General features: G+C 37.4%; 6 protein-coding genes, 1 long non-coding RNA gene and 2 other non-coding genes across 13 annotated transcripts; 8 read left to right on the forward strand and 1 right to left on the reverse strand.

The window, feature by feature from the left end:
* Window positions 1–648: 648 nt before the first annotated feature.
* On the forward strand, window positions 649–3,522 carry LOC112292147 (bZIP transcription factor 44). 2 transcript variants are annotated; one of them, XM_024540324.3, is made up of 2 exons: window positions 649–1,919; window positions 2,381–3,522. In XM_024540324.3, the coding sequence occupies exons 1-2, from the start codon at window positions 1,764–1,766 to the stop codon at window positions 2,909–2,911; spliced, it is 687 nt and encodes a 228-aa protein (XP_024396092.1). In that variant the 5' UTR covers window positions 649–1,763; the 3' UTR covers window positions 2,912–3,522. The 2 variants fall into 2 exon arrangements, with proteins under 2 accessions (XP_024396092.1, XP_024396091.1); XM_024540323.3 differs by having other exon boundaries at window positions 2,394–3,522.
* Window positions 2,971–5,754, reverse strand: LOC112292148 (uncharacterized). 3 transcript variants are annotated; one of them, XR_016506573.1, is made up of 4 exons: window positions 5,506–5,754; window positions 4,921–4,977; window positions 4,244–4,722; window positions 2,971–4,073 (listed from the first exon to the last, which is right to left on the reverse strand). XR_016506573.1 is itself a non-coding variant. In XM_073539124.2 (3 exons), the coding sequence occupies exons 1-3, from the start codon at window positions 5,617–5,619 to the stop codon at window positions 4,534–4,536; spliced, it is 360 nt and encodes a 119-aa protein (XP_073395225.1). In that variant the 5' UTR covers window positions 5,620–5,754; the 3' UTR covers window positions 2,971–4,533. The 3 variants fall into 3 exon arrangements, 1 of the variants encoding a protein (XP_073395225.1); XR_016506574.1 differs by having other exon boundaries at window positions 4,244–5,067; XM_073539124.2 differs by having other exon boundaries at window positions 2,971–4,722.
* On the forward strand, window positions 4,373–4,445 carry TRNAR-ACG (transfer RNA arginine (anticodon ACG)). Its single transcript has one exon. It is a non-coding gene; the product is annotated as a tRNA-Arg (tRNA).
* Window positions 4,449–4,530, forward strand: TRNAS-CGA (transfer RNA serine (anticodon CGA)). Its single transcript has one exon. It is a non-coding gene; the product is annotated as a tRNA-Ser (tRNA).
* Window positions 5,755–5,912: 158 nt separating the features above from the next.
* On the forward strand, window positions 5,913–8,818 carry LOC112292146 (uncharacterized). The gene is made up of 2 exons (XM_024540321.3): window positions 5,913–6,049; window positions 7,066–8,818. Exon 2 carries the CDS (start codon window positions 7,076–7,078, stop codon window positions 8,417–8,419), a length of 1,344 nt encoding a protein of 447 aa, XP_024396089.1. The 5' UTR covers window positions 5,913–6,049; window positions 7,066–7,075; the 3' UTR covers window positions 8,420–8,818.
* Window positions 8,819–10,585: 1,767 nt separating this feature from the next.
* On the forward strand, window positions 10,586–11,805 carry LOC112292701 (photosystem I reaction center subunit V, chloroplastic). The gene is made up of 2 exons (XM_024541447.3): window positions 10,586–10,957; window positions 11,413–11,805. Exons 1-2 carry the CDS (start codon window positions 10,697–10,699, stop codon window positions 11,617–11,619), a joined length of 468 nt encoding a protein of 155 aa, XP_024397215.1. The 5' UTR covers window positions 10,586–10,696; the 3' UTR covers window positions 11,620–11,805.
* Window positions 11,806–14,018: 2,213 nt separating this feature from the next.
* LOC112292808 (large ribosomal subunit protein eL14y) lies at window positions 14,019–15,617 on the forward strand. Its single transcript, XM_024541638.3, has 2 exons — window positions 14,019–14,498; window positions 15,495–15,617. Exon 1 carries the CDS (start codon window positions 14,087–14,089, stop codon window positions 14,486–14,488), a length of 402 nt encoding a protein of 133 aa, XP_024397406.1. The 5' UTR covers window positions 14,019–14,086; the 3' UTR covers window positions 14,489–14,498; window positions 15,495–15,617.
* Window positions 15,618–16,868: 1,251 nt separating this feature from the next.
* Window positions 16,869–19,290, forward strand: LOC141046300 (uncharacterized). Its single transcript, XR_012219135.2, has 3 exons — window positions 16,869–17,288; window positions 17,527–17,635; window positions 17,782–19,290. It is a non-coding gene; the product is annotated as an uncharacterized LOC141046300 (long non-coding RNA).
* Window positions 19,291–24,281: 4,991 nt separating this feature from the next.
* On the forward strand, window positions 24,282–26,695 carry LOC112292158 (uncharacterized). 2 transcript variants are annotated; one of them, XR_002972621.2, is made up of 5 exons: window positions 24,323–24,917; window positions 25,218–25,299; window positions 25,503–25,664; window positions 26,134–26,383; window positions 26,533–26,695. XR_002972621.2 is itself a non-coding variant. In XM_024540353.3 (4 exons), the coding sequence occupies exons 1-4, from the start codon at window positions 24,555–24,557 to the stop codon at window positions 26,280–26,282; spliced, it is 756 nt and encodes a 251-aa protein (XP_024396121.1). In that variant the 5' UTR covers window positions 24,282–24,554; the 3' UTR covers window positions 26,283–26,695. The 2 variants fall into 2 exon arrangements, 1 of the variants encoding a protein (XP_024396121.1); XM_024540353.3 differs by having other exon boundaries at window positions 24,282–24,917; window positions 26,134–26,695.
* Window positions 26,696–27,672: the final 977 nt, after the last annotated feature.

The raw sequence follows: 27,672 nt of genomic DNA on the forward strand, positions 1-27,672 counted from the left end.
TTTTTATTTGGATTGGCATAATTAGTTCATTCTGTCGGAAGAAAAGGTGCCAATTTCTCTGTAATTAATGGATGAAACAGTCAACATGTTATTTTTTAGGGTGTATGCAATATTAGGACATATTAATTTTGAAGGGTATAGACAGTGGTTGGAAGGGGCTAGAAGAGGAGAATCATAAGTTTAGAAAATCCATAGAGAAATTGGAGATCAGTAATGTAGTGCCAATGTCATGGTGTCAATATAAGATCCATTGTAAGATACAATTTGCAAAAGGGAGTGAGAATATGTGGGAAACATCAATAGAGGTATGTAGAAAATATCAATATTTCTAGTCTTGTCTTAACTTCAAATTCAGGAATTGGTAGTAAAAACTCCTTGATAAAATCATATATACTTTTTGTTTTGTTATCAAGGGCATCAATTGCACATTCAATTTTATTTTTATTTTTATTTCATTTTATATTATATTGGCTTATATTAGTCTTCTTAGACTGTTTATTAAATAACATGTTTCTTTCTTAATGACTACAATTGCAAAATCACAAAGATGACAAACCAATTATACTTTATAAGAGTAGACAACCTAAACAACATTGCTCAAGCAATTTAATACTCCAATTAAATATAAATATTGGTTTTAATAATATGTAAGTACATTAAATATCTAGTGTAGATGTTGTAGAAATGTGGTTGTTGTGGGTGTATTTTCCTCATATAATCAACATATGTTTTCTAAAATTAATAAAACTGTGTTAATTTTATTACTAATTTTATTACCAATCTTGGTGCCCCCTTGGTCCAAAGCCCTAATGAAAAACAACGTTGCAAAAACAATCCACAACCTCGAATGCCATGCTTCAGTGAACAAACCGCGGAGACCCACGACCGCTGAAGGAGCCGCACAAAGGCAACCGAACCGGAGCGGCTGACACATGGTGACTGTTCTCCGACCCGCGATCCACGTCGACGGCCAGGTAGACTAGGGGAGGATCATGATCCAGCTGGAAGAGGATCAGGAGTGACGTGGTGACAAGCCTCATCTGGATCATGCGCTCCACCCCACGCCCCCGCCCTCGCCCCCTTCTCCCTCTCCCTCTCTCTCCACCTGCTTCACCACCATCACCACGAGGACGACGAAGAAGACGAAGACGAAGTCGAAGAAGAAGGAGAAGGCACCACCACCACGTAGCCGAAGAAGCAGAATAAAGCAGAATAAAGCAGAAGCAGAGCAACCGGACGTCTTGTAGGGTTTGAATACTCTGCGCAGCGGTGCGTGCGATGCGACTTGCGGTGTTTGTCCCTGGCTCACGATCGTTGGAGACGAGGTCGATGACGACGACGACGACGGCAACTTCTTAACAGCTTTCCACGGGGTTTTTTTTTTTTTTTTTTTTTTTTTTTTAAATACTAGAAGGCCGTGCTTTGGACAGTAGTTGCACATGCGAGCTACCCGAAGACAGACTTAGGTGGTAATTAAACGCATAGTTTCCCTAGGAACTTTTTCGGAAGGTCATTGTCTGGGCTTGGGATAAACCCTAAGACATGATAGATTCATGATTAAGTAGATGACGATATGAAATCTTATTGACAGCTTTTTTTATATGTTACAGACGAAAGCTGGTTTTGTTCCTATTTGAATGTACATAAGGTTTATTTCAAAAGAGCGTGCAAGTCCTGGCTTATCATGGGGGCGATGGAGATGACTGGGGCGGAAGAGAAGATGCAGGGAGAAGTGGGAACTATGTCCCGAGCGGCGCCAGTGGATGACCTTTTTGCGCCTATGGGTAGATTGGATGTGCAGTCATTGGGGGTGGGGTTGGGGAGTGAACGAGGAGAGGGAGGTAATGCTTCGTTGTTCAGCTCATGTGCGATTTCAAGCAATGTTCGAAGTCGAACAGCTGAGAAGTCTCCTACTAGCGGTGAGTATGTGCACCGATCTTCTACTTTGAATCCTTCACGGAACATTATAATTCTAAAAATGCAGCAAGAGCATAGGAAGCCACATTTGAACGATAGAATGTGTTTTAGCGGAATTTTTGTCTCTGACTTTAGGACCTAGTTGGCAGCTTGCTAGTGCGCCAGGAATGCTTGCGAATTTGCATATCCTTGAGTCTTCTAGAGCGCACTCTTGGATCTCGCATGCCTCTCGACCTTTCAGCATAGAACAGTGTATTCTCTACTTGTGGTGTGAATCTGTGATTTTTCTTTCCTACAGAGGTGCTTGTTTTCTTGTAGCTATGTTCCCATAAATAGCCAACAACGATGTTGTGAAACATTAGGCTCCTGCTATACGATTTTTGTGTGGCCTTCGATATTCTACAGTTAATACGGAAATAGTGAAAACTTGTTGGGGACGATTTTTCACCATTGGCTGTTGAAGGTGCTTTGTGCAGGACCAAACTTGGCCCTTGATGTGAATCATCTGGATATCTCAGGGTTATCACGGGATTACTATGAAGGTGAAAGGCATGACATAGGAGGTGACACAAGTTTTAGTCCGAGAGTGAACAATCTGGAAGGTCAATCCAATTTTACATCTGATGATGATCAGGTCGTCGTTGATGAGAGGAGGCAGAAGCGGATGATTTCAAATAGAGAATCAGCTCGACGTTCGAGGCTCCGAAAGCAACAACATTTGGACGAATTGCGATCGCAGATTGCACAACTTCGAGCCGAAAATACACACATGCTGAATCGATTCAGTCTTGCTTCTCAGCAGTATGCGCAGCTGACTGAAGAAAACTGTGTACTAAGATCAAATGCTACCGATATGAGACATCAGCTCCAAATGCTGCATCATGCTGCTTCGAGTCACCAACCATTGTCTCTGGAACGTGGCCTTGGCACAGTGCAACCCCTTCCCTTAAATTTGAGTTTGTGTTCTGGTCTAACGGAGGATGCCAATTGGTGATAGCTTGAAATTTGAGCCCCTTTTCAGTTTGGCGTTTGTATATGTTTTTTTGGGTAGGGCTCAGTGTGAAATGTTTCCAGATGAGTTGATTTGCATTAAGCAAATACTCTTAGTACGGATTGATTTGCTTGGATAGTGCCTGTTTGAATGCACGCAAAGGCGTCAAACAGACGTCTCTAGATCAGTTAGCGTGACCGCTGCACTGTTTTGTGCAATTACTGGTGGAAGGGTTCTATGCCTCAAATTTATTGTGGGTATTGGTGGTAAGTCAGGGAGTGCAAAACGTATCCACCGGTCTCACTCATGCGAAAAGAGCATGAGGTATTCCTGCTTTCCGAAGCACATAGTGAAACAGATTGAATTATCTGAGATGACAAAGAATGTCCTACAGAACTCTATCCGAGATCAGAGAGTGATAACATTGCAAGTACTGTAAATCAGTCTGGTTGCGCGAAATTGAGTAGATACGAGTGCGCTGGTACTTGTACTTCACGGAGAATTCATATTGAAGACGAAGTTTGATCTTCTTTGTGAGATGTAAATAACGTAGTTGCCTCCACCAGAATTATGTTGGAAGGATTTTGCAATTATCTAACTGTTGTCACGATTAAGATCGATGTGTACATGCTTTATATTTTATTTGTCACGAAACAGAAACTCCTTTTCGGTACTGACAAATCTTTGATAAGCTGAAGAAATGTATTCATATGGGTGTAAATACGGTGTTTGTTGTGTAGGAATTATTCCGAGCTTGTCACGTTGCATTTATAACCCAATGTAGCATTGACTCTACAGTACCATCTCCCTTTGCCGTTCTGTAATTCGGCTGAAGAATCCTTGCAAGATCTATACTGATTTGCTCCTTCATATACTATCCTTGGAGATGTAACTAAAATTCCTGCAATTGTCTTCTGAATGCTTAGCAGCATCTTTTCCCCTGAGGTTGCCCCCCCCACCCTTGTAACCACGACCGCTCTGTTCATTTAGATCCTTTTCATTACAGCCGACTACAGGTATGACTCAAACTCCAAAAGAAACCAACTTCACAGTGTCGTCACCATCCCGGCTCACTCACGTTGTGCACCAGAAAATTAAGTAGCAGAATACAGTGCACCATTGGCTGTTGAAGGAGACCATGACCTCACCGAGTGCAACAGACCATCTGCTTTACAGTGCACTTCTATTCATGGTAAGTTTTCACAAGATTTTGCCTTTAAGATCGGGTCACCATCGAGTCAATTAAGAAAACAAATACTTCTGTTTCTCGTACTAGAATTATCACGAAGGCTGAATTTAAAAAAAGAATAGATGCACAAGTGGAGGCAAACACACCTGGTCAAACAAGTTGTTCATGATCGAAATAATAACTGTTTGACGTGTGTGTTCGATAACCAAGAGGTTGTGGAAGTAAATAGCTATAATGTATTATGGTAAAACGTATGGACCAGATATGGGGCTCGAGACCGTGTGGCCCAATGGATAAGGCGCTTGCCTACGGAGCAAGAGACTCTGGGTTCGATCCCCAGCATGGTCGTACGTCAGTTTGGCCGAGTGGTTAAGGCGGTAGACTCGAAATCTACTGGGGTTGCCCCGCGCAGGTTCAAATCCTGCAGCTGACGTTTTTAGAGCCCGAACTCTACGTTCTGCAAGTGTACCAAAGACCTTTTTGCTCCACATCTCAGCAAAAAATCTATGCGTACCTCTATGAAATGATCATGGTAAATTATTTCCAGACCACATTTGCATTTGCATAGGATATCCCTTAAAGTTGAGACAGTAAAGTCCTCGCCTCGTTCCGTGAATCTTCCAGCCTTTGTGAGGTGATTTGAACCCAAATTGATCAACAGTTCAGTATTTTGCATTAATGAAAACTTTGATTGCACTGATGGTCTTTGAATAATTCATCATGCCCCGTTAATTCCACTATAGAAGTCAACGGCATTCGATGTTTAGTAGAGATGGAAACTATACCATTGCTTACAGTACCGAGTTCAGCTGCCAATACTCACCTTGCTCTGTGATTCTTGTTTCGAAGTTGAAGAATTCTCCAGATGATTTGCTCCCCGCTGCATGTTACGTTAACACCGACTCAGATGTTTTTCAACTACATTTCGGAGCTTCACTTCAAAGCTTTCAAATACATAGGTATAGATTTGCTGTGACAAGCCGCAATGTTTACATTCTCAGCTCTGATGCACACCATTAGGACTCGATCCTTTCGCTCGAAATCTCCAACCATGAAAGCATAATCGTGATAATACAATTCCATCAGCCAAACTCATATTCTTCCAGTTCCTAGTATCCACAACGCAGCACACTCACAAATCCCTAGGTGACCAATACGAGCCAAAGCCACAACTATTTCAATACCGACGAGAAGTTTTAGCCCAAATACTTCTACGTGAGTCACAAATGCATATCAATCTGGCCAGATGCGACCGCGGACGCCACACGAGATGTAGAGCTCACAACCCCTGAGCAATCAATGTTTACAATAATCATCCTTCGTCCCAGCAACAATGTTTTGAATCCACGGAAACCTAATCAACAAAAAGACCAACCCTAATTGTTCTCCAAGAAGGTGTCTGAAGGACCTCATTTTTGTCCTGAAGCAGCTGCAGGCCGTCTTCAAGCACTTTGATAAGCCCTGAGGAATGAAGGCTCTTCCCTCTTCTCCATTCCAACTGTGAAGAGATTTGTGTCGACATTCACAACTTTGCAAAGTGCCTTAAAATTTAATATAGTAAAGCACACATATATCATTTTTAAGAAGATATTTGAAAACTTTCAGAGGGTATCTTAGAAAGTGAAAGTTAGGCGAAAAAGGCATTTAAGACAATGCTCTTTTGTTGTGGAAGAGAGTCCCAAGGTTGTTTTGAACGATCACGAGGAAGTCCACTCGTGTTCCCCCTAAGTTCCCAAAGAACTCCGTTGTGAACGCATCAAGGGAACTTCACTCCTCCAATTCGTGTCAACCCTAATCCTTCTCACTTTGCGAAGAGTTACCGTAGTGTTCTTGTGGCCTGCTGCTTGGAGATCGAGGTCCCTTTATCCTGCTGCCTCTCTATTCGCAAGCCTAATTGGAAGCAAGCAAATCGCTGAGGACGACGTATTTTCTGAGATCGTTCAGGCTCACAGGTGAGGTTTTACACGATACTTTCCACGTGCCTGGCTGTGTTGTATTTGTAGAGCTTACTGCAAGTGCTTTGAAGTTCATAAGTTTGGCCATTACAGAAGTGGCTCTCTTTTCTTCCAGAGGATAGATGGAAATGTTAGAGTCGCTGTGCTCGGTAGTCGAACTTTTGTTCGTAGCTGCGCGTCTGTTTCTTGTGCATATCCACATGTCTGGATTTTGTCTGCTTTTCTGCTGGAGGTATCTCTGTTAGACAGGTTTTTAGAGATTCTGACGCCGATCAGGGAGGTGACGTCGTTGATTCGCACCTTTGGCAGGTCTCGGTGATATGGAATCATCTTAGCCTGTAGTTATAGACCGTATGTAATATTCGAACTAGGTATATTGTTTCTGCTCTAGGATCTGGCATCTTACCTTACATGTGAGGTTTTTAAGTTTGCAATCGTGTCGTAGGCTTCGTCACAAAGGCACTGGGATGTAATCAACTATGACTTTCTAACTCTTGGTGAGTGTTTGGTCTGCCTAAACTCATCTGGAGTGGAGTCTTCGAGGTGAGCGTTGTCTTTGGAAGATAATTGTTTGTGAGCTGTATTTAAATGGATGCTATTGGACGCATGTCTAATTGGAGTCGGTAATGCCGCAACAGGCTCTACTACCGAGGTAGTATTTGATGTCTACGCTGGGGTTTCTCTCTCTCATTTTAGGTCTTTGAGAGACCCCACGGGATCGGATGAGGATTGCTATGCAGAGAAAAGTTCAGCTCAATGATGAACTTTCAAATGTGAAATATGACCAGGTTTGCAGGCAGCAGTTTCGACGCGCAGCCACTTGTAAACCAACGTTCGTTTAGTATTTTCTCCTTGCTGAATGATGTTGCTTGATACTTGCGCTCAGTTAAGCGCTGCTAGTTTTGTTTTCTTGGATGAAAAGTCTCAAATAAATTCAACAACCTGCTAATTCTTATTGAAGAGCACAAAACCGTGATACTAGTTTTAACGACCGACTATTCACTCTTTTGTAGGCATAACAGCATGGGGAAATTGCAGAAGGGACGCGTTGCCGATCTCTCTCGGACTCTTCAAAAAGTGACTACCTCATTGAATGAGACTTTTGCGTTGTTAAACGAGCCTGCACCTGCTGAATCAGTGAAAGGAGACTGGTCAGAAATACAAAAATCTGCAGATTTGGTGTTCAAACACTCAACCACTATAGGTTTACTGTGGACTCAAGGCCCGAAGGTTGACGAAGCTGCGCAAGCTATGAAAACTTTTGCCGAAAGCCTTCAAGGCCTCATCCTTCTTTGCCACGGTCACACTGTTGGAGCAGGTCCAACTCTTTCTCTAACCATCCGCAATGCTGTTAAGGTTGTTCTTGATGCAGGTCTGTCCCTCTTGACAAGGGCTGTATCATTCTCAGTGAAGGGCTCTTCCAGGGAGGAACGGGAGGGAGCAATACCTGCTCTGGTTGGTTGTGTGTGGGAGTCTTGTAATGCCCTCAAGAGAATGCCTTCCACAAACCGTGCAGCTATTGGGCGCAGCCTAGCCCAGGTTGCTACATCTGTAAAAGACGTGTTGCGAGAAATTGGTGAGATGCGCGAAGGCAAACCAGTTGATCAAGCCGACGATTGTGGTTGTGGACACTCTCATGATGAGTTAGCTACTACAGGCAATCATAGTCACAGTCACAATCATACTCACGACCATGGTCACGGGCCTTGTGGTCACGATCACGGCCATGACCATGGTCACGATCATTCCGGGCATCTTCACACTCACGACCATTCGCATGGCCATGGGCAGTGTGGACATGATCATTCTCACCCACATGCTGGACGTAACCATGCCCCTGCTCATGTTCACAGCCACGGGGGTTATGGCCATGACCACGGCCCTTCTGGACATGCTCATCCTCGTAACCATGCAGGTCACGAGGACTGCGGACATGACCACGAAGAGGCTAGCTCATCGATTGAAAGCCTCGAGTTTAATGACGATCTCTCACCAGAAGAGATGGAGGTCGTGGATGCCACAAAAGGGGTTGTTACATCTGTCCTAGATTTCGTGAAGCAACTGCTTTATGTAGCAGCTGATCGTCAACAAGGTGATGATGAATCTGCCACAGCGTATCTGGAAAACATTCTGAGCCATTGTAAAAGTTTGGGAGTCGAGGCGGACGAATTTGGAGCTTCTCTGTATCCTCCTCAGGAGATCAACCAGCTCCGTGACAGGATCACTAAATCCAGCGCTCTTATAGAATCGATCAAGGAGGAAGTGAAGGCAACTAAAGGAACCGTGCCGGAGGGTCTTGAATTGGCGTCTGTAGCTGTGAAGGATGCACAGGCTCAGCTCACGCAATGTCTGGGGGGGTTGTCGTGAAGCGTTTCAAGTCAACCATTTACTCTTCTTTGTTATAATTTGTCCAGCAATTCTTGGAAATTCGCTTGCTTGGATATTTTTGTGGACATATTTGTTTTGTATCCTGAATCAACACCTGACGCGTATCAACGTTGGCGCCGTAGTTTTTGGATTTGAAAACTGCATTGATAGGTTTCGTAACCTCTAAAGCTGAACACAACCTGGACATGTGTCTGATTCATTTGCAGTTGATTTCATGTTTTAGACCTGATTTCTTTTGTGATCATATCTGCATATGTCCCAGTCTGTTTAGTACGTTACCACTAATCACATCTGCATTTTAGGCACTGTTGTGTTTTTTACAAACCACTTGTTCTACTAAAAGACATAATAATGGAGCCCACACTTCATTAGAAATTACTGAACCTTGTAAATTAATCTCTTCTCTTATTTTTTTGTTTGCTCTCATGTGGATTGTCTTCAGTGGGAGCTGTTAGAAACTCTTGTCACCTGTTCGAATCGCATCATGGAGTTTCCACCTCATAGTTTTTCGAATGCCAATTAATTAAATGAAGCTTGTTATCATGAGCTTACTCAAAGGTCACTTTGTCAGGGCAATAGGGGCCGATTCCCGTAGCGTTGAGAATCATGGGTCGTAGAAAATTGATTTTTCCGCACGGTTATGTGATCAATTACTATTTTTGCTGAGTTTCCCATGTGCAGATTAGGTGGGAACTCTTTGGTGTAAACAACACTTTCTATTCAAAAAAGATAAGAATCACGATTTTAAACTATTATTTCTGCTTTTGACATTTTCTTTGGAGTCAGGACTAAAAGTTTGTTTCGAAATGAAGTTCCAAAAACTTAAATGAGAACTCCATTTCAATACGATTTACCACACCAATTTTGTAGTCTCTATAATTAGCTAATTGAGTTTAGTTAATAACTTAACTTTTACTTCTGTGTAAGACATTGCAACAGCACTATTTTGACATGATGGTTTTCAAATATTGTATACGCCTAATTGAGCCTCCCAAAATGCTGAATTGCCCACATTTCCTACTACTCTGCTAATATAATGCAAGTTACACATCACACTATCTTGGAAATGGTTTTACAATTTCATATCATTCTGAACAATCAATATTCCTCATGGAGCTTTCTAAGGAATTTTACACCAATTTCGTTGTCATTTAAGTTTTGTAAATACATAAAGTACTTAAATTTATATTTTGGTTGTTAGTCAAGTGCCACATAAAATTAATATCTACAAACTCTTTTTTTGATACAAAGGTACAAATATGGATAATATTGATTCTGATTTTAATTTAATTTAATATAATTTCTTTTATGAAACAACATGGGTGGATCCTATGCAAATTTGTGTCAAGTGAGGTTAGAAATTTACAGTTGGGGTTCAAACCACCAACACGTTCAGAGCCATATATATAGAGCAAGAGTGTGAGAGAGATATTTTATTGTAATTATTTTTGTGTTCCTGGTACTAAGAGTAGCATCTCAGAATTTTACCAATAACACCTTACAAAACAACAAGCATTCCACTTTTACAAAAAAACTCAACAAACTATCTACAAATCTAATCAAATTAAGGATCAAAAAAGATACTAGAAAGTTTCAGAAAGCAAAGGCACTCCACTTAAAATTCAGATCATCACTTTTTGGCCTCGAAGAAAGAAAAAAGAGGATGAAAGCATTCATTGTACACTTCACAAACACACGCACCATTTTTCATCACCACACCTGCACATGTACCCATTCGCACACAAACCCAGAGATTCTCCAAATGTACTGCATCGGACGATATACCAGCCCACCCTCCTGAGTGCCCGCTCGCCCTATGGCCGAGGGCCCCAATACCGTTCGATTGATGATTATGGTAAATAGTGTGGGGCCTGCTGGGAACATATAGTGTGACCCGGAGGGAGATGACCGGGAAAAAGCACCGAGAGGGCAGGCTCGATTCCATCTATCCATCCAGTGGATAAGATACACTTCGCCATTGGCCGACCCAGCCTTAGGGACTCTAAAAGAGTATCCCGCCCGGGCATTCGACGGGTCTGCGCCGGGCCCGCCCGTCGCCACCTTCTTGCTCGTGCTAGCCCCACGCTCCTCGCCATAGCTACTACATTATCCATCTCCAATCCCCTACTTCGCTATCTTGTTCCGGCCTAGCTCTGCTTGTTGTTGTTGTCTTTGCTCCCCGGCATCGCCTCGCTCTGTCGTTGCTCAGCTCTCGAATTTTTCTCCGTTTTTTTCACGTTTTTCTTACGTTGAAAAATGGCTTCCTGCGCTGCATCCATGACAGGGGTGGCTGCCTCCAGCCTCTCCCTCAAGGCTAACTTCTCCGGCCTGAGGCGCGGAACTAAGGTGGACTCCATCGCCATGAGTCGGAGTTCCTCCTTCGCTAGCAAGACCGCCATCGCTAAGTCGTCCGGCAAAGTCACTTGCGAGGCCAACACTGCTCTGACGATCACCCTCAGCACTGGCGCCCTGTTGTTCCTCGGCCGCTTTGTCTTCCTCCCCTTCCAGAGGGACAATGTACGATTTCTTCCTGTTTGGGTCTTTTGTCGCTTTGCATGCTGTTCTCTTACTTGATTGAGATCGCGTGGTTGGATTGGGAGCTACCGGGATGTGTGAGAGGCGCTTCCTCGTAGCTGGATGATTCAGCTCTGCCCGTGACTGAGCGCGCTTCACTCCTTGCGCTGTGGAAGCCCTCGCACTGTCAATCGTATTCAAATTTGAATATCGTTATTTGCGTGTCCATGGTAGGAGCCTCAGTCTCACTTGACATTCTGACACTTAATAGAAATCATCACTCCCGTGTATGTCCAGAAATGTCTCGACCTAAATATTTACCGAGAAGGTGGTGAGGGCCGATGTGCTTAGCCCTGGCATCCTCGTCCTTTCGGTCAAATGCAATTATTTACAACGTCTTCTCTATGAGTGGACTGTGGCGAACCTGCCCTCTGAATTTGTGGCCGACGTCTATGCAGGTCTCGAGGCAAGGACTGCCCGTGCAGAACGGAGTGACTCACTTCGACGCCGGTGACAGCCGTGCTCAGGAGGTGACCAGCTTTTTGAAGACCAACGACCCCGCTGGCTTCACCATCGTAGATGTGTTGGCATGGGGTGCCTTGGGCCACGCTGTCGGCTTCTTCATCCTGGCAACCATCAACAATGGTTACAACCCCCAGTTCTAGACTCTGTATCAGTCGACTCTTCTTGAGTGTGGGTGTAATTCCTCCCATAACCTAGTTCTGCCCTCAGCTAAGATTGAAGACCAAGATTCTGTAAATTGAAAAAGTTTTGTTTCTACTCATGTCTCTTTTCGCATCTTGGTGATCTTAATGTCAATTCTATCCAGCGATCAGCCTGGCTTGATTGTCTTTAGCTCGTGACGCAATGCCTCGATGTTCCATTTTCGAAACTTTGTCCTGAAACAGTGACCTGAAATTACACTCTTGTGAAATTAATTTGGGACATGTCATTGAGTAGTACGTAGTGGTCAATCACTTCGAACTAATTCGCCTTGCGAGGAGAAGTGCCCCAACGAACTTGCAACACGACCAGTCGCAGCAGATGAACCCTCCTCAACTTTAATGGAAGTGTGCTAACGAAGCTAAAAATCTGCACACCACTTCGTTCTGATACAGAATTAGATGTGATCACCCACTGCTAGAACCCTCCCGGTATACACCCCTCTGCAAAACGTCGACATGAGAACATGAGAAAATAATCTTCGAACCATTCCACCATCCTTCCTAGCAGTAAGTATTGATGAATGCAGGTGTATGTCTGAGACGGTAGAATAATATTCTGTCACAAAAATATATATAAATGTATACAAATAAATGTATGTGTTATTACAGTGTAGCACAAGAGGTATCCTCTGTAGTCTTCTTCAATTAAGGACTTCTCTCCATTTCCATTCGTAATACCAATGCAATAAAACTTGAAGATGATTGTTGTGCCATTACTATAATAACACATACATTTATTTGTATACATTTATATACATAAATGTGTACATACATATTTTGGGTTACATTTTCATAGCTACGGTTAAATGATATGGATTCCAGAAATCGTAAAACGTGTCACGAAATCACAGAAAATTGTAATTTTTAATTGAACTAATGCATTCGTCATGGATGTTTGCACAAGAAAGAAGTATACACTCATCGGTTTGATGCTATTTTAACGTGGTATAAAACTGAGACTAATTTATAAGCAAGTCTTACTGCGATATCTGATTAGTTCATTTCTTCTTCAGATTTTTTAAATATTTTGTTTTAATACTGTTGTTTAAATTTACCTTCAAATTATTGATAGTAATTTATTTCTAAAGCTCATACTTTTTAAAATATGAAGTGAATCATGATATTTTGACATTGATTTTATTGAGGAATCATATAGAGAATTGTTAAGTAGACACCTACATTTTATTATATGGATACCTCTTGTGCTACACACCCTCACATACACACTTTTCAAAAAAAAAAAAAAAAAAAAAAAAAAAAAGTTTTGACTTCAAATCGTTATTTTTTTATATTTATTACTTTAGTTTCAAAAAATTACATGTACTTATCCATCTATATTCTTTGGTACCATGTTATCTCATTCTTCAATTTATTTGTCCTTGCAAACATTTTTCAACTTAATTTTTGAATAATAAAAATAACATAATTTTTGAAAGATATGTTTTATATGTCAAAAAGAAATAAATCAAAAAATGTCATTCAAAATCAAAACTAGTTATTATTTGGAGGACTGAATATGCAAAGGTACATGGCATGTGAGGTGTCCACATAATAATAGGAAGGTATCCACCAAGCTCTTTCCATCAAATAATAAATCAATATCAAAATACAATGCAGAATAAAATCAAAACACAATGATTTGCAAAAACTATTATATTTATTTTCCAACTTAGTAAGTCTCTATACTTAGGATATAAGACGAAAAGATACACTTGTTTAATTTTCGAATTAATTGAAATCAAGAAGACTCACTAAATCAGTTTTATATTTAGAAAATAAGTTCAAAATCCCTATGAGAAAAAGATGAGATTTCATGCATTTGTTTTCTTTCAATATGATACGAATGGTGTTGTTCCCTGTAATTTTCATTGGATCCATCTCAAGAACTAATAATTTGAAAATTAAAAAACAATAAAACTTAATATTATTAAAAACCAATAATAACAATAATAATAACAACAATAACTGAATTTATCTTATTTGGTCAAAATACATGTTTGAAAGTCTCCAAGAAGAAAAGGAAAAAAATTAGAAGGGCCTAGGTTAGTTCCCAACAAATACATATATATATATATATATATATATGTATTTTTTACAAAAATATTATAAATAAACTTCACATCAAAGTTGCATTGTGTCTACCACATCAAGCACCCACATCCCGAAAGAGCCAACAAGACCTCAGGGCACAACACCCCGATGCTTTAAGACCTGGAAACGGACGAGACGTGGGACCTGGGACGCAGGATACGTATTAGGGTTTGGGGGCAGAGGGGGACGGGGCAGCGCTGGCTGGCTAAAGAGGAAGGGAAGGCGATATTGAAGCTCTTTCGCAACCAAGCGCCGCCCCGTCTCCTCCCCGAACTCCCCCGTTCACTTTGTCGCCCCGCGCTACCTCGCTCGCACCATGGTCTTCCGCAGGTTCGTCGAGATCGGGCGCGTCGCCTTGATCAACTATGGCCCCCAGCATGGCAAGCTCGTCGTCATCGTCGACGTGATTGACCAAAACAGGGCCCTTATCGACTCCCCTGACATGGTCCGCACCCAGATCAACTTCAAGCGCTTGTCGCTTACCGATATTGTCATCGAGATCTCCAGGATGCCTAACAAGAAGGCTCTCAAAGAGGCAATTGAGAAGGGCGAGGTGTACAGCAAGTGGGAGAACAGCGCCTGGGGTAAGAAGCTCGCCGTGCGTCAGAAGCGGGCCTCTCTCAACGACTTCGACCGCTTCAAGGTTATGGTGGCGCGTGTCAAGAGGAGTTCCATTGTTCGTAGAGAGCTCGGAAAGCTGAGGAGGGAGAAGGCCTAGAATGCATCTGGTACATTCCTGCTTCTGGTTCATTTTTTTAGGTTAGGGTTTGGTCTTCACATTGGGTGCCAGTTTGGTTTTGGTACTTTATGAACTTTAACTTCTAATCCTCTCTCTCTCTCTCTCTCTCTCTCGCTCTCTGCTTTATTTATTTATTATTTATTATTTATTTTATTTTTCTGGACTACCAGCCGGGTCAGGGTTTTCTTGAGAAGAAGGGGTGGAGTTCTGTATTGCCGTGCAATGAGACATTCATGAACGCTTCTTGGATATTGTGCTGGTTGCTGCGGAGGTGTTCATTTTGTATGAACATGTCCAGATTAGGTTATTGTGAAGAAACCTAAAATTGAATTCACATTTTGGTTTCTTCTGCTTCATAGACACAAATCACACATATTGCGCTAGGTTTCGCCGGTATTGTCAGTAGTAAATACGTGGGTTCAGCGCACGTACACCCGGTATATTTTTTCATTTGTGGGAGGCACATCAGGAATAGATGTCAACGATGGCTCAACTCCTGGCTTTCGACGTCTTGAGTTAGTTGTCTACTTGAGAGACGAGTTGCGGGTACTCTTCCATGTAGTGAACATGTCGATTTACTATGTTAAGAGGATCATTGGCGAGGTTGAGATGAAGGGGTGCTTGTATGTGTGTGAGTTATGTAGATTTGGGACTCATCATTTGGGAAGTACGCCTGGTTATGTAAAATGGATCTTCTGCATTGGGTCATTATCATGTTCTAAGGCTCCATAGGGACCATATTTGTAATCTTGGAGACATAGTGTACCGAAAATAGTACGTCGATTCTCGTAGTTCGATTGAACGGAACGCTTGAAACATTCTAACGTATTGGTTGGAGATTATGGTCTGTGGGGTTCGTTGGTTTTTTTAATAACAAATTGTTTTGTATTGGTGGTTACAAATCAACAGACTGTGAATATGTAAGGTTTGTTTGAAGGTCCTTGCATCGATTCATTGAGTCATAACTTTTCTTTCGATTGTGCAGGGATTGACGATATTGTACACTTCCGAATAGCCCTCCGCATGGGAGTTAGATGCAGTCGAGTCTTGCTCCCTGTTTTCGTTTCATAAATGAAAAGTTATTGGGCAAGCGCTCACCTTCCCATTTTGAGAGTTTTGACCAGCAAACTGATGTGCCTGATTCACGATGTTACGGTGTGATGCAAATCGTTCGGAATTCGTAATATACCTTGTCCACCACTTTCTCTTTCCGAGGTAGATAAGGCTTATTGTTCAATCGAAAACTCTGCACCTTTAACATGTCGGATATTTAGACATTAGCACATTATATTGCATTTGAAAGATTAAAACCATATTAATAACGAACCTGTGCATAACAGCCGCATGGCGTAACCCTGGACTCTGCTTAATATGTGTGCACTATCCTGGATAATGTGTCTAAAGCTAACTAACTATAACGGTATATTATTCATGTCGGACCATTTAATTCTCATCAAAAAATACCAGAATTCCTGTCTATCTACCAGTACTATACTAAAGTTTACTGAAGACGAGAGGTCATCAAACCTCCTTCATTGTTGACACAGAGATCTTGTGGTGAAGCTGCCAGCTTCTGGACAGACATGCTAGATTGTGAACCATGAACTCTTGCGTGATACTGCTATGTTGAGTACAACCAATTATCTTGAATTGTCTTGCAGTTAAGCAGTCGAAGGGGTTTGGAAGCAGCTCCAGATCTAGTGAAGACCATTGAGGATATAAATTGATGTTGGTACCAACGGATTCATCCCACAGATTGAAGAATAATTGCTTTACATGATTTTCACCGCACTCCCTCAAAGGGTTTGACATGAATTGTGTGTTCCAAAGGTGCACTACTTACCCTGCAGTATCAAAGTCCAATTTGTTGTATCATTTTTGCGTTCCACTAAAACATGATCAATTGATAAATTGTTTTTTGCTTCAGGCATTTCTGCAAGGGCACATCTCGGCCCAAAATTCATGAGATATTAATTAAATAAAAGTTTTATGATGGTAACTGCTTAAAGTCAACGTTGGAGCCTTTTGGATTACAATTGATACTGTTTTGGGTTCAAGTTGTCTCGTCAGTCAAGTCTGTTTTCATTCAACAGTGTGTACTTTTCATGATTCCAATATGTGAGACACTTATGCATTGGCAATATATATTTCTTTACAACCCGTTTTCATGTCACGATGAACAGAGTGTGTGTGTAAAATATATATATATATATAGTTGAGATTAAAAAAACCATAACTTTCAAATAGAACACAACGAAAGTTATTGAATTATCCTTAAAAAGTGTTAGGTATAATTGAAGTATTAAAATGTAACCATGTATATATATATAAAGAAAAAAATAATATATATATATATATATATATATATAAGATTATTATAGTGGTTGAAAAAAAAGTAACTTATATGATTGTTAATTATTTTATCTAATAGGATTATTTTTAATTATTAAGTGATTTTTCTTTTGATTTGTAAAAAATATTGCTATAAGTACCTTCAATTTTTAATTCTGCTTGCTGGTTTTTGGAAAAAAATGCATTGATAGTTGAATTTTGAAATTTTATTAACTGAATATTATCAATTTATATATATATATATATATATATATATTACAACCTACAAATTTGTGGGTTTTAGAAAAGCATATTTCAAAAAGCACATATAGTTTTTGTTAAAAAATAGTTTAATGAGTATGCATAATTATTCTAAGGAAGCACCAGGCGGACACCCCTCTTTTACTGCATGGAAACCCCCTATGCCACACATCCTTTCATGCACAAAGTAAAACTCTTATTTACACCAAAAGGCTTTAGAATAAATTTGCAATAATAGATTTGTGTGCAATGACTCCAGGTTTATTTTTTCTGATTATATTTGACTAAATTTGACAATTTTTTTAATACACTAAATATAATTCTTTCATTTTTTCAAATATAATATTGAAATATGATATTAATCTTATTTAAGAAATCTTTTATTGTAAATTTAGCCTAATAACAGTTTTAGTGTACATATGCAGGATATGTGGCATAGTGGGGGTTTCCACATAGTAAAAGAGAAATGCCCACCAAGCAGTTCTTTTATTATAGTCAACATCATTCTAAGTTTGTAAATTGAGAAAGTTGAAGGTGATCATTTCAAAGTTAATTTTTTATCATAACAATCTCATTTTAAAGATATCAAGTGAATAATGTATATTTATAATTTATATTTTAACTTTTGATATACTAAATTTTATAATAATTAATAAGGAAATCAATTTTATTTGATGCAGGTGAGTGTGGCACCTTTGTGAAAAAATGTGTAAAATTGTGTTTTTATTGTATATATATATATATATATATATATGTATATATAATTAAAATAAGTCTAGAATATCAAAAAGTATATTTTGCAAGTGTGCTAGCAAAAAATTACAAATCATCAACGACACTTCTAATTAGACTGCTACAGTGGCATGATTCTACAAAGAATGTTATAAATTTAGAAGAACTTGATTTTATTATGGCTTTTAAAAATATAAAAATTGAATATTTTATTAGAATTTGGACCATAATAAATTATTAATTTGTAATTATTTTTAGTAATTTGGTGTATTAATCAACATGATACATATTTGAGAAGATTTGATTTTTATTTTTAACAATTAATGTATATCTTAAAAAAGATGTCAATTCACTTTAAAAAGATGCCAATTCACTTAATTTAAATTATAACAATGTAAGTTGTGCATTATTTTTTATTTGCATATAAGACATAGTGTTATAGCATTTTCATGCATTTTACTATATAATCTTCGAATATCCAGTTTTATTTATTTATTTATTATTATTTTATTATTGTAATAGATATTTATTATATTATATTATGATTTATAATTATTAAATTGTAATATATGTATAAAAATTTTCACACGTACTTTCATATATATATATATATATACATATATACATCATTTAATCACCAATATTTAAATATTACTTAATATTTTATGATCAAATAAAGATTTATTAGACTAACAAAAATGTTTTGAGATTCTACTTATTGTTGGAAACATGCTATAATTTTTTAAAAAATAAGATATTACTTTTCTTTTGTATAAATAATTTCTAATAACTCTAAATTTGATCTACAATTATAAGGCAAAATTTAAATATCTTATAGATAACCTTGGTTGGAATAATAAAGCCTTTATGACTTGATTTCTATATGGCTTAACAAACATTATGAAAATTTTATTGATTACAATGATACAAGTCCATAATTTGGAAGAACTCATGTCTTAAGCTATCACTTGCAATAACAACTTATTTGAATTGCAACAAGAAAAACAATGGAGTTGTAGTAATGTTTATCAAAATATAATTTTTACTCTTTCAAGAAGTATTTAACAAATCCTAAAATTATGCAAATCAATGCAACTTAATTTAAGCCACTCATTGATCAAGAAAAGAAGCATAAAAGTGAACTTAATTTATGTGTGTATTGTAAAAAACGTGGTTATAAGATGGAAATTGTTTTGAGAAACTCGAGCGCATAGAGTAGATAAAAAATCCAACTACATCACTAAATGCTTTGTAGGAAAATAAAGACTGTTTAGCTATAGTAGAGGCCATATAATTGGATACTTCTATTTTTAAGTCAAAAAAGATCCTATACTATTAGTTAGTTTTTTAGTTTTTTTTTAATACCTATTTTTTAGATATTCAAAAACTTATGGTCTATGCTTTACTACATTGAAGATCTTATGTTTAATTTTTTGATGAAGAATTTTCAAAAATAAGTTTCCTAAAGTCAAAAAAAACTTAGATTGTCCATGTTGAAGTCATAGATGGTTGATCCTTATCTTTAGGAGATGTTATTCATAAAACCACTCCATTAGAGGTAACATCAAAAAATTATAGTAGCCAAGTAATATTCAATATTATTAACTTTCTATCCAATTATTAGGACTCTCTTAGGTCAAAAGACATAATCTGCATATAGATTGGATATATAATAAAATAAAAATTATATAGTAGAACCTCTTCCTACTAAACTTGGTAAAGGATCTCAAACACATCATAGATTCAAGTTCACAAAGCCTTTTTTTTTGGAATAAGAATATCCATTACTATTGATATTTGGATTATTAGATTAATTAGATAAAGCAAAGATCTACACTAAAATAGATCTATAGGAAGCTTACAACCTAATGAGCATTAAAAAAGGGGACAAATAGAAGACAACCTTCCAAACAAAGAATAGGCACTTTGAATACAACATCATGCCTTTTAAACTTACAAATGCAAATGGCCATCTTCTAACATATGATGAATTTCTTGATGACTTTGTTATACATTATATGGACAATATCTTCATTTATAAATCCTAAAAATGCATGAAAACATGGTTTCTTGGTTTTTCCAAATACTCCCAAATACTGGGCTATGTGCCAAGTTAGAAAAATGCATATTTTATAAAGAGACACAATTCTAGTCATTACTCAAGGAAGTGCAGTTTCCAAGATATGAGTTGCTGAATGGCCCAAAATTCTTAATAAATTTCTCACATGTGATTGCCATAGTGAGATTACTTATACAATTTAGATCCAAATGCAAATTATCATTTGTCAAGTTTTTTTAGTACTTTTAGTTAGCTCAACATGCAATGTAGCCAATACAAGTAAGTTGGAATGGTGTTATACTTGTTGTTTTAAGAAGATCTGTCCTAGATACTCATGGCTTAGTTTAATTGTTTTTCTTGGAATATATATGTAGAATCTAGAATTAAATGATTCCTTATCATTTTTGATTTGGAACAACTCTATGAACCTTGTTGTTCTTGCATGAATATTGCATGAGTGATTTGTGTATACTCAGGGCAGTAAAGGAACTCAGGTGGATAATTACAATGGATTTAGCTCTCTAGGAATGTCATGGAGTTGTTGCAATTGAAAATGTTGTACCAAGTCATGGAGGTTTTTGTAAATTTTGACTGTTGTCGAGTATGGACTTAATTGCTAAGAGTATTTTGTAAGTATATTTCTTGTTTTCTCTCTCCCCGTTTCAGCTGAACCTTCAGAATCATGTCATTTGGATTTTGTTTTCAATCGTATTCAGTGATATTTTTTAGTCTTTGGCCTTTGAAGTTTCATGTTTTTTGTAGCTTTCTAATGTTTTAACTCAAAACATTATAATTGTAGGGATTACATTCTTAACAATTCGTAGGTTTTTTTTAGCAGGGTTCATCTTTCATTATGATCATATACATGGTATTTGTAAGTATGTTCAATTGTTAGTTGTTCAATTTGCTTGTCAAAAAGCAACTCAATTTTAAAGTTTTCTATTCCAGGAGGTTAAAAGCATCAAAGAAAAAGTGAAGGAGGTCATTTCTTCTCGTACTATTTCTTTGTAGCTTCGAATAAGATTGAACGTACAAGTTTAGATAATGATTAACATGCTTTCACTGATATTTTAAAATCATACACAGCTTTATTATGCAATTGCACCTTCCACTTGAAATTTTTTTGCATTGAATTTAAGAACAAGACTCTCTTATATTTTGAAGCAAAAAGGCTGGAAATCCAATTCCATTAGTTTTAAGTATTGAGCTCTAGCAATAAACAAATATTTTAAAGATCTCTTATTGGATTTATAAATTGACTCAAGTTGATTTCTAACATTAAATTGAGGCAAAGTGTTCAGCAAAGTGTTCATCATGTAATGTAAGGAGAATGTAGGCCACTTCAATAATTATATTTAGTTATTAAATTAAGAACACAATATCCATCTTTGAAAACTATCACATCCATATCTTACAAGTTTTTCCAATTAATAATCACTAAGAAGAGAAGAGATACTATTGACCATTAAGGATGCTTTAGAAGTGATAAAGAGACTTCTAATGAGATATATTTGGGTTGATAGTCTATGCATCCTACAAGATGATGCAGTTGAGCAACAAAATTATATACTTCATATAGACTCCATTTATGGATTAACTTCAATCACAATCATTGGTGCTTTAAGAAACAATTCTAATGCTGGTCTTTCTATTATTAGACCTAATTCACAAACTCACAAGAAAAAACCTTTTACAATAAGAGAAATCACATTATTGCAGACCCTTGAACCAACATCTACAAGTAAACAATATATTGGAATATGCATAAGTTATCTAGTTTAGTCTAAATGAAACATGCAAGGGTAGACCTTGTAGGAGAAGGTTTTTTCTAGATGGGCATAGATATTTACAAAAGAGCAAGTGTATTGGGAGTATTGTATAGCTGCATGGTGTGAAGAAGACATCATAGAGGCAAGGAAACTATTAGAAGTTAGACATTCTCATTTATCTCTTTCTGGCTATTTTAGCCATTTTTAGCTTTAAGATGAGACTTACTTCATAAGCTTGTATAGAAAGCTGATTGAAGAATATTCAAAGCAGATATTGACCTATGAAAAAGACGGTTTGAATACATTTGCACAAATTTTGAATTCTTTTGAAATAGATGCACACCAACCTTTTCGATAGGCATTATCAATCAATTTCTTAAGCAATGTGCTTTCATGGCATTTTGAATCCAGATGCTTATATAAAAGAAGAATGGATAAGTATATTATTTCTATTAAAGAAGCAACAACCTCTTTCAATAAGATAATCATTGTGTATTCTTTTCTAATCTGGTCTTTAATTGAATGGATGGGCAATCTAAGATTCATAGATGAGTAGAGTCAATTTATTGATAGTAGAGAAGATGCAAAGACAATCAATTTGATTGTTTCCTATCTCGATGGTAGTGGCTTGCTTAAAGAAGTTGAAACAACTTGTTTAAGTCAAAGACTTTCTAAGATCCACATCAAGGAGAATACAAATAGGAAGGATGTTATACTTGAGGACATTCAAAACTAAGTGGGCTAACTTATGAATATCAATGGAGAATTTTGAACATATTATTTTTTTGGAGCAATACAGCTAAATTACAAGCCTAGGAAGGCTACTCAAGCTTTTTATAAGTGACTTATTATGCCTAATTTTATATTGTTTTACAATTTAAAGGTTTATGTTAATAATTTTCGTGTTCAAGTTAATTATTCATAAAAATTTGGAATACATAATAATCATGTAATAATAATCTATATTATGTATAGATGTGCGTATATGGATTTGAAGATAAGATATATATATATATATATATATCTATCTATTAGTTGTATTAAAATAATAATTATAATTATAATATTATTTTATTATAAAAAATCTATTTTAAATAAGATTATTTTATCAATAATTAGTTTCAGCCGTAGATGTATATTGAGCATTTATTAAGAGATTATATTAAAAAAATATTAAAAATTATTTGAATATAATTCTTAGATTTTTTTTGAAGAAGCATATATTAAGTTCTATTAAATAAAAAACTAAGTTAAAAATAATCTATTATAATGTACATTCTTACATAAAAGAATAAATTGCCAACTTGGGCTTGTACAAACAAGATTGCACAAGTTTCTTCTTGTATTAAAATTAAATAGATTTATTAGATATCATAATTTTGTATCAAAAGCCATCTTTTTGAAACAGTTTAAAGCTAGACTTTCAATGTGTTGTTGTTGAAAGGCGAGATTGAATGGAGACAATATTTATACATAATATTATGGATATACATATTTACTTAGATAAGAAGTGTTAGGTAGAATATTAATATAGGTAGATTTGATATTCTACCTTACATTTCTTATCTAAGTAAAATGAAAAAGCTTCTTATAAACTTCATAGATGAGTATTTGACTTTATACATGTTTATAGTTGATTAATAGGTTAAAAACTTGTCAAATAAGTTAGCCAAGTGTCGCACGTGTAGATAGCTTGTGGTACAAGCTTACCATATAGTATGCATATATAAACTTGTCTTATAAGTTAAGACACATGTTTCATAATTTGGACACATATTAGAGGTCATATAGAACGTTGTCACATAACTCCTAGTTAGATAATATATATGGAGGCAAGAGTGAAGCCTTATTCATTCTTATCAACATCTTTCTAGTCTTTAATCTTGTTTCAAGACTTTCTAGTCTTTTTGCCTTTGGCAATAGCCATTCTAATTTAGTATTATACTATCTTTAAGTGATTTTTTAATCTTTTTAAATAATACAAGAATGTATTGATCTTTTAATTCTCTAAGATTTATGTCCTTGATAATTTGACAAGAATGCTAATTTTTTCTTGTTTTGTTTTAAAAATAAGTGGATTATTCTATTTTTATTGTTGTGTTTTGAAGGTTGCTAACTATGTATTTTTAAATTAACTTTTATTTTTTTAAATGTTGATTGTCTTTCTCAAAGAAAGTGAACTACTCTTATATGTAGAAATTTTTATTTGGTATTAGAGGTTTTTGAATTACCATCTTCTAATTTCACTTATGAGTTTATTTGAGTCGTTTACAGAAGGAAAAATTATGGATTTTACTCATAATAGAAGTAAAAATAGATTTGCACCTATTGCTTACAGATCTTCATGAGTTTATCAAAACTCCCTTTCAAATATAAATATGTATTTAGTAGTCAAATTTTTGTGTTAAATTTTAGAAAAGAGTTTAAATATATATTCACTCACACACAATATTTGTATATCTATCAAACAAATAGCAATCCCGAAATCCTTTCCTAAACTTTCACACAAAAGCGGCGCAAATCCCACCACGAGCACGAACCGGTTTCACACCTACGAAGAAGCCAAAAGAGGCCCTAACATGTCTTCTTCACCGACGACGATGTTGCAGTGAGAAATCAGAAAATCGAAGGAAGGAAGGAAGGATAGAACGAGACCCTCTCATTCCCTCCTCATTCCTCCGCAATTCGCAGATTTGGGCACTCGGCTCACCCCGCAATCCCTTCTCGCCCTTTCTCCCCGCTTCCAACGACCCTCGAATTCTCTCGCATCATTGAGTGACAGGAATTTGCGTGGTCCGAGGCACCACACTGAGCATCTGCTGCGTTCTCGCTGCAATCTCGTCTCTGAAGCTGCGCATTATCTCCAATTTGTTTGTTGTAAAGCTGCGGAGCTATGGTGGGCACCATGCTCGCCACGACGCCCTGCTTGCCTACTACCCCCACTTCTCGCCTCTCAAACAGGGTATGGAACTCCGTCTCTCATGGTAGAGACTCCCTGCGAACTTCTGTGAGACCAGCAGTGGTGAGAATCACATGCTGCAGTGGCGCCACTCCCATTGTAGAAGCGGTGGACGTTAGTCAGGAGGTGGGTTCTGCTACCAGCGCCCGCTTCGGTGATGTGTATGTGGCCAGCGTCCCGCTCCGAGCACCCAAGCTCGCTCAGGAAATTTTTGAGGCGGTGAAGGATTTGGAGATGTTTTCGGAATTCCAACATTTTATGACTATCGTCAAACCCGTAGGGAATGGCGATTTGCCTGTAAGTGGCGTCTTTATTCTCTGCGTGTGCGAATTTTTGGATGAGTAGCGTCTTCGGTTTTTCTAGGATTTTGTGTATGATTGTGTGTGTATGTGCTTATCCGTTCGACCATTGGTGTGTTTTTTGGATCATTGCCTCGCTGTGAAGGTAGTCTCACTTGATGTAGGGCGTTCCTTTAGCTCCGTAGGATTTAATCCTCGTTTTTCTTTTCCTCTCCGTGAGGTTACTTCGGAAACGGAATGTTCTTGTTGCTTCTGAAGAAGTGCTTTGATACGAAGCTATAGTGTGGAAAACTGGCAGTGCACGGTATTGGACTTCCAGCCCCAAAATCCTGAGGATCCCATGACGGTTTTATCCGTCTTGATCGGAAACAGTATTCCCGGTACTACTTCATTTCGTACTGTATGTCCTTCCTAAACGGCACGAACTTTGTCACTCTTCAGTTCTGGCTTATCCATCCTAAATGCTCAACTAGTCTCATCAACCTTATTAACCTGCATATCTTGGAAAATTGCTACAATGTTAGGGGAGGGGATTATTCGTAAGGATGTTAAGCTTTTTATTTTTGATTTTTATTGGAAACAGGTGTAATACTGGAGAGAACTTTGTCAAGGTTGCCGAACCAGCGGTGTTGGTGGGTAGGGGAAATGAAACCAGGCTTGAGTCTGGAAGATGCTGTGAAGTTTAGCAGAGGCTATTCTTCGGAGCTGAGCCTCGGTATCAACGACTGTCGGCATCACACTCTAGGTATTATCACATGACTGTTTCTACCTTTTCGTATTGTTTGTTTTTCACACGAACTATGGTCAATGTGCGTTTTGGAAAAGCTTTTTTGTGCACAAATGTGCAGCATTTTTTATGATGTTATGAAGGTCGAGTTCGTGTCTTCTCAACTGGTCATGCTTGTGGTGGGGGTTGCAAGACCTGGACTAGGATAAACACAGTCTGGTTGTTTTGTATTCCTCAAATGTATTAGTTCTACTAGCTGCAGTTTTCATAACTTCGTGTTGCATTTTCGATCAACTTTCTTTGTGGTAGCAAGACTGTATACATTGCAGTTCAACTGTGAAGTTGCGAAGTTTAATTTTTCAGCCATATTCCTCCTGGGCTTGAAATTCTAGTGAATATTCATGCAGAGCGATCAATTTGTTTTCCTTTATGCTCTACTTAAGTGAATCTTAACAAAACGTTTTTTTTGTTTGCATCTTTGTTTTAGATTTAGTGGAGTATTTGACTGGGACAAAAATGAATCACATTGAAGAAGTTCGCACTGTTAAGGAAAGACAGCAACGGATGGCAGAGGAGCTTAAAAATAATTCCACACAATCGTCGGAAGAATCGATGGACTTGGAGGACGTCAATTGAAATACACAACAGGGACAAAGTTGAAAAAAAGAAAAACTGCAGTCTAGACTTCTTGATCAATTAAGCAACTGGAGGCTTCTATTATCACGAACACCTATTAAGTAAGCTCGTCCATCTTTATGTAGGTAGAGTGTTGATTATCACCTTCTCCACGGTGTTGTAGGAGAACCTACTTTTGCAATCCACCAAAATTAGTTTTTGGTGCGCTTTGTGTTGACAGGAGTGATATTGGCTTGATTCTTGTCTGCAGGTTGTGAATCACAATCTCTGGTTCCCACAAATGAGATTGAATGTAAACAGCATGGGATTGTTTGGTTTTACACGTCGACTCAAGTCGATACTAAAACTGTTCCTTATCCCATAAATGATAATGCACGATGAAATCTTTCCCTTTATTTGGGAGCTATACACAATTACAGACTTTAACCGCAAAACTCGAGATATTCTCTTACGCCAAATGTTTTGTATGATTTTTGTAAAGACTCTGTAATACTTTGCAGATTTCAATATGGAATGTGATTACCAGATCTTATTGTTAAGTACGTTTCTTATCAGACTTCAATGATCCCATCTCAAATTTTACAAAAAGGTCGCTTAACGTGTGTGTGGCTAGTATGACTGGAGCCGTTTGACAACAGAGTATTTCAAAGTGTTTTTTATTCAGTCTCTTGTCAAATCCTACTGTATTGTTTATCTAAATATATGAGAAGGGAGTTAAGTTGTTGCCTTTGTTTTTGCTACAGTGTCATGAGTGATACAGCAACAATGGGTATCCATGTGCATCATTGCAAATTTGGCATAGTTCTGGTTGATGTTATGAGGGGAGAATGCTTATGAAGGGTGGGATTGCTGATCCAGGTTTGGAACCTGTCAAAGAGATTCGAGTTCTTTCTTTGATAGTTTGTCAGGCAAGAGGGGCAAAATGAGGACGTTGCAAATTATTATGTGGACACATGGTTGGAGGCATAAATAGAGAGATAGTTCCTTTGGTGAATAGAGAATATCCACCTATCAAAGTATAATTATATATATATATATATATTAGTAGAAACTTGTACTCTTGGCCACAAAAAAGCTATAAAAGTTTAATTTTTGGTTGCTAAGTCTAAAATTGACCAATAATAAAGAAATATATATATATATATATATATATATATATACATACAATAATAGAATTATTTATTTTTCTTCATCATAATTGGAAAACATAATTTTTATTTATTACAAAAACTAAAATAGCCAAGTTAAAAGAGATATGAGATAAACTACATTTATAGTGGTATTTTTTTCTTTATTATTTTTAAGATATATGATTTTGATCATAATTGGAGAAGTATATTGTAAAAGGACAATATACAACTGTCAATGTGAAAACGCAAGGGATTTAAGA

This window comes from Physcomitrium patens, chromosome 15 (genome assembly GCF_059467195.1).
Source record: "Physcomitrium patens ecotype Gransden chromosome 15, ASM5946719v1, whole genome shotgun sequence".
NCBI classification, from domain to species: domain Eukaryota; kingdom Viridiplantae; phylum Streptophyta; class Bryopsida; order Funariales; family Funariaceae; genus Physcomitrium; species Physcomitrium patens.